Source organism: Eurytemora carolleeae, unplaced genomic scaffold (assembly GCF_000591075.1).
Source record: "Eurytemora carolleeae unplaced genomic scaffold, Eaff_2.0 scaffold530, whole genome shotgun sequence".
In the NCBI taxonomy this organism is placed as follows: Eukaryota; Metazoa; Arthropoda; class Copepoda; order Calanoida; family Temoridae; genus Eurytemora; species Eurytemora carolleeae.
The window spans coordinates 208723-215138 of NW_019397460.1; the positions used below are offsets into that span (position 1 = coordinate 208723).

The window sequence follows — 6416 nt, forward strand, 5'->3', positions numbered from 1 at the left end:
TTTATTATCATTATACCTTGCATTCTACAGTAGTTGTCAATTGTACTTTATTATCATTATACCTTGCATTCTACAGTAGTTGTCAATTGTACTTTATTATCATTATACCTTGCATTCTACAGTAGTTGTCCCTGATTTTAGCATTCTTTCTAATCTTGGTATCAACAGCTTTAACAGCTCTTGCTCGCTTGATGCTCTTAATGATTAGATTAGTAACATCCTAAATACTACTGCAGTAAGCAGTTTTTAGTGCTAACCTAAAATTCTATATTTAGAGCTGCTTATAGATATCCTGAAATCCTAGATAGTGAGCAGTTTAGAGATATCCTGAAATCCTAGATAGTAAGCAGTTTAGAGATATCCTCAAATCCAACATTTAGAGCAGTTTAAATATATCCTAAAATCCTATAAACTAAGCTGTTTAGATATCCTGAAATCCTAGATAGTAAGCAATTTAAAGATATCTTGAAATCCTATAATTAGAGTAGTTTAGAGATATCCTGAAATCATATATTCAGAGCATTTAGAATATATTAGAGATTTCCTGAAATCCTATATTCAGAGCATATAGAATAGATTAGAGATTTCCTGAAATCCTATATTCAGAGCATATAGAATAGATTAGAGATTTCCTGAAATCCTAGATAGTAAACAGTTTCGAGATATTCTAAAATCATATATTTAGAGCAGTTTATAGATATTCTAAAATCATTTATTTAGAGCAGTGTATAGATATTCTAAAATCATTTATTTAGAGCAGTTTAGAGATATTCTAAAATCATATATTTAGAGCAGTTTAGAGATCTTCTAAAATCATATATTTAGAGCAGTTTAGAGATATTCTACAATCATATATTTAGAGCAGTTTAGAGATATTCTATAATCATATATTGAGAGCAGTTTAGAGATATCCTAAAATCATATATTTAGAGCAGTTTAGAGATATTCTACAATCATATATTTAGAGCAGTTTAGAGATATTCTACAATCATATATTGAGAGCAGTTTAGAGATACCCTAAAATCATATATTCAGAGCAGTTTAGAAATATTCTAAAATCATTTATTTAGAGCAGTTTAGAGATATCCTAAAATCATATATTGAGAGCAGCTGAGAGATATCCTAAAATCATATATTTAGAGCAGTTTAGAGATATTCTAAAATCATTTATTTAGAGCAGTTTAGAGATATTTAAAAATCATATATTTAGAGCAGTTTAGAGATATTCTAAAATCATATATTGAGAGCAGTTTAGAGATATTCTAAAATCATATATTTAGAGCAGTTTAGAGATATTCTAAAATCATATATTTAGAGCAGTTTAGAGATATTCTAAAATCATATATTGAGAGCAGTTTAGAGATATTCTAAAATCGTATATTTAGAGCAGTTTAGAGATATTCTAAAATCATATATTGAGAGCAGTTTAGAGATATTCTAAAATCATATATTTAGAACAGTTTAGAGATATTCTAAAATCATTTATTTAGAGCAGTTTAGAGATATTCTAAAATAGTAGATAGTAAGCAGTTTAGAGATATTCTAAAATCATATATTTAGAGCAGTTTAGAGATATTAAGCAGTTTTCCGAGATATTAACCGGAAATACAATGACGAGATGTAAAATAAGATTTATCCAGATTCCAAGTTTTTCAAACAAAATGAAAATGACTAAATATCTCGTATCTCGGTCAATTTTGAATATCATATTAAATCAGTTCAAAGACGTCAAGCTCATCGGAAATCAAAGTATTGGTTTAATTCACATGTTTTTTGGGACGCTTTATTTATCAAGATTACCTTGTTTTCTCTACAGTAAAGTTTATTCCTCCGCCTGCCTGATGCACCTGGATAAAAACAAGTTTAATGAGATCTTTTAAATCGATTCAAAACCTTTTATCTTTCCATAAATTCTTCAAAATTTTCTTTTTGCAAAGTACTTGAGTCTTTGCCAAAAAAAAATAAAATGTTTTAATTCCTATATTTTTGCAGTGTAATACATTTTACATTAACATACAACTTATCTAATTTTCAGAGGTCGGATTTAATTGAAAAGGGAAAGTAAATGAATGTATAAAATTTATACCTCCATATATGAGGCCCCGGAAAGTTTAAGTGCAAACTCATGAACTCTATCTCCCGCCCACACTGGGTGGGTGTGTCCATCTACCAACCCAGGCAGGACAGATCCACCTTTAACATTTATTCAGAGTACATAAAGAAAAGGTGAAAAAGGACATCAGTCAGTAAGAACAATCTGTTTTTACAAAAGATTCTTTAAATGCAGAATAAGGTTGTACTTTTACAAACTTTCTGTTCAATGAACTCTATAAACTCATAAATGCAGAAAATGCAGAAAATCACAAAATCAAAAAAAAATATTGTTTCCCCACCTTGAGCATCTATAACACTGGTAAAACAGGTTTCAGGATATGCTGCTAGAACCTGAATAAAGAAAATACTAAAATTAGAAAAAAATATTATTTTTAGAACATGGTATCAACTATTTAAGTTTTATAAACCATTAAAACAATAAACTAATTAGTGGTCTATGAACAGGTTGGAAAAAATAGGAACAACACTTTTCGATTAAACCTCATTTCTTAAAAGTTTGTTTTATGTGAATCCTCAATTGAAAATCTACATGTATGAAGACGACAATTTTCTCCGCTCAATCCAAATTAGTTTCTGTTGTGACTTGCGCGTACTTGAAAATAATGCCGTACAACATTCAACTTTTTCAAAAACCCGCCAAAAATATACGGTTCTAAATAATTGTTAAACTTTTTATGACCAAAATAAATTTAAAATGAATATATTATAAAAGCTTTTAATCACCAAAATAAATTTAAAATAAATATATTATATTTATTTTGATGCTAAGAGTTAATTTGTATTTTCTAAACCTGTTCCTAAACAACTAAATATATTTTACTGTAGAATTTTTTGTTATTTTTGTCGTCGTTATGTAAAAATTAAAAAACGATTCTCAAAACGTATCCACACAATAAGATGATTTTTAAAGTCGACTTTGCGATCAAACTCAGTAAATATACGTCGCAGAATAGTTTTATATGTCTCAAATTAATCCTGAAATATTTTCCACAATATTACATATTTATTTCAACCACCAGATCCCTTAAAAACTGTAAAATCAAGTTTTCGAACAAAACTGTAAAATAACCAATAAGAGAGATAAATAGATCGATTTTTACCAGCATTACCTTTTCCTGTTTCCCACATTCAGCAATCATACCATCATCATCTACAGCTACAGACAGTACACCCGTCTCTTTCTAGGTAATCAATAATTATTTCATGGATTGTAAATTCAAAGAATAATACGCAATTATTGTTTTCGCTTTTAACCCTGCATTGTGCTTATTTTTATATTTATAGAATAAAATGTTCTTCAAAACAAGTGAAACAATCATGTTGTTATAACGCCTGCGTATTGCAAGCACACCGACAGCTAAATCTTCTTTTCATCTCCAATAATTGTATTTGTATCTGGTATCAACTCTGTGACACAATGGGCTGGTTCATGAGTAAAGAGCTTTCTACTTTCATGTGACGCTTAGATACCTGTGTACTGCATGTAGTGCGTGTCCATCTGATGACCGGGCATGTAGTGTTGACCCTCACATATTTCTACCTGTATATTGTTCATCTGATTACCGGGAGTGTAGTGTTGACCCAGACATATTTATACCTGGATAGTGTTCATCTGATGACCTGGCAAATGTTGACCCTCACATGTTTCTACCTGTATATTGTTCATCTGATGACCGGAAAGATAGTGTTGACCTTGACATGTTTCTACCTGTATATTGTTTATCTGATGACCGGGCATGTAGTGTTGACCCAGACATATTTCCACCCGGATAGTGTTCATCTGATGACCGGGCAAGCGTTGACCCTCACATGTTTCTACCGGTGTATTGTTAATCTGATGACCGGACAGATAGTGTTGGCCCAGACATATTTCTACCTATATATTGTTCATCTGATGACCGGGCAGGCAGTGTTGACCCAGACATATTTCTACCTTTATATTTGTCATCTGATGACCGGGCAGATAGTGTTGACCCTCACATGTTTCTACCTGTATATTGGTCATCTGATGACCAGGCAGATAGTGTTGACCCTCACATATTTCTACCTGTATATTGTTCATCTGATGACCGGGCAGGTAGTGTTGACTCTGACTTACTACTACCAGTTCACCTAATAACAGCTCTGGTAGAGTCAAAGATTGGCCAAGGACAATCTTAGGTTTTGTATTTCTTTTTTGGGCCTCATTAAACACAACAAAATTACAAAACAAGTCTGTTGGAAAATACATTTTTCCGGTCATGTACTGAGAAAATTTCGAATTGTCACTTATGAGTTAGGATATTGAGTATATTGAAAATAAAAGTAAAATCTTAATCTCGAAGTTGCATATTATACAAGATGGTAGTTATTTTTAGAATAGCTTTATTATTTAAAACCTTCTAACAAAGATATTTCGAATAATGATTTACCAATATTTTTCACAAGAAGCCGCATATTTTTCTAATAACTTTAACTGGTGAAATGAAGAGATAAACTGGAATGTTTGTTGACTGCTGTCTCCTATAGTGGAGATAGAATCAGATATAAAACTAGTTATACAGCTATTCCAGTAATCGAAAAACAGGAAAATTGAGGGCCCGACCCTAAAATCAGTATTTGTATTGTGTAATATGTTGAATTTGAAATGAATTTCTTTCTTCTTATTTAAATATAATCAAATATACAAAGAGATTAGAATATATATTAGAGTGGAATTTAGGCAATCCCTCGGTATGAATTTTGTCAGTCCCTTTCAGCCTGAAAGTGAGGCAAAGTGTACAAATCATGCAAATGTTCACAAATTATATGTAGTAGAGTACATTAATACAGTATGTTCCCTAGAATATCCATTTCAATTTCGAATTTTTTAAAGCTGTTAAATAAACTTTATAAAATGAATTAGGTGAATAAAAACATCATTTGATTTATTGTTATAACGGAAAATCATCGTTTGTAAAGTGAAAGACATAGAGTCTATATGAAATGATCATTGGTCAATTATGAAACCAGCCTATTTCATAATTTTGTTTTCTTTTAATTTTAATTTTAGATTTTCTATAAAATAATGTTCCAGGGCCCAAAAGGTTATATAGCACAAATATGTAAAGTACACATGTAGTATGGAAACAGTACAGCAAAATGATTGTTTTACACTTTTTTCTAGTAAATTCCACTCTAATATATATTCTATTCTCTTTGCAAATATATCATTGAACCGTGCATCAAAATTCAACAATTTTAAAATAAACTATAGATTTTTTTTATTACTGGCACTCGTGCTACTATCTTTTTTATCAGATGTTTATTGGCGTGAACTGGTCTATATTTAAATATATAAAAAGTGGACTTTTTAATTTAACTTTTAAAAAAATTGGGGTGTCATCTATCAAAAATTGCTATAGAACCTTAATCAAGACGTTTTTGAACAGAAGATTGCTAAAGCGGGACAACAATGTTAATTTAAAGAAATTTTCCCATGGAATATTTACGGAAATATTTTCCCATGGAATACTACTATCAATGTCAATCCAGAAACGATCTATCTCTTTACTATCAATGTCAATTTTGACACGATCTATCTCTTTACTATCCATGCCAATACGGACAAAATATATCTCTTTACTATCAATGCTAATCCGGAAAAAATCTATCTGTACCAATTTCCAATCTAGTTCTATATTTCAAGCGAGTGATTCAGGACGCAATTCTCAATCGCTAACCCAGAAGAATTACTCTCTCACTGTTATCGAAGCAGTGTCTATTCCAACTAAATGTATTTTTGATTCTATGTTAAAAGTTAAAGTTAATTACAAATTTTCGTTTTCATACACAACGTAAATAAACTAATCATGTTACGTAGTTATTTAGTTCAGGTTTATAGATATAGTGTTACACGTTATTCATTACAGTAGTTTATAAGACTAGCCTTAGAGGGCGCTTCGCGCCCATCTTCTAAATTAATTGTGAACATGTTCTCTTTGTGTACATCGTAAAACAAAACAAAAATAATTCGCGGATTTTCGCAACAAATTTCGTGGATTTTCAAAATTTTCAAAAATTTAATGAAGTTCGAATTTTGATGGAGATAAATATTTGAAATTTTGAAATTGCTAAATCCCTTATTTCTATTTCTAATTAGTTGTCTGGATCCTGATCCCTTTAGTTGTAGAAAATATCTAGAAACTGTCTTATTGTCTAATTCAACCATGGCACCAGGGTGTCCCAATAGAAATGGAATTTAATAGAAGACATTTTAATTGTCTTAGGATTTAGTTTTATGTAACTGATCTATGTGATCGTTCCCTTCCCGGCGTTGCCCG

General features: G+C 30.6%; 1 protein-coding gene across 3 annotated transcripts in view; it reads right to left on the reverse strand.

Moving 5' to 3' along the window:
• The window catches only part of LOC111714421 (probable imidazolonepropionase), an 11327-nt gene extending 6692 nt beyond the window's left edge, over nt 1-4635 (reverse strand). The window contains exons 1-7 of one of the 3 annotated variants that reach the window (XM_023489522.1): nt 4527-4635; nt 4163-4227; nt 3225-3296; nt 2394-2445; nt 2087-2193; nt 1801-1847; nt 109-196 (exon numbers count right to left, since the gene is read on the reverse strand). In XM_023489522.1, the coding sequence (XP_023345290.1) occupies nt 109-196; nt 1801-1847; nt 2087-2193; nt 2394-2445; nt 3225-3296; nt 4163-4227; nt 4527-4551 (456 nt within the window). In that variant the 5' untranslated portion in view covers nt 4552-4635. Of the gene's footprint in view, nt 1-108; nt 197-1800; nt 1848-2086; nt 2194-2393; nt 2446-3224; nt 3297-3655; nt 3670-3766; nt 3793-4162; nt 4228-4526 lie in introns of those variants that run through there. The other 2 variants (XM_023489523.1, XM_023489524.1) reach the window with 2 other exon arrangements.
• Between the last annotated feature and the right edge of the window lie 1781 nt (nt 4636-6416).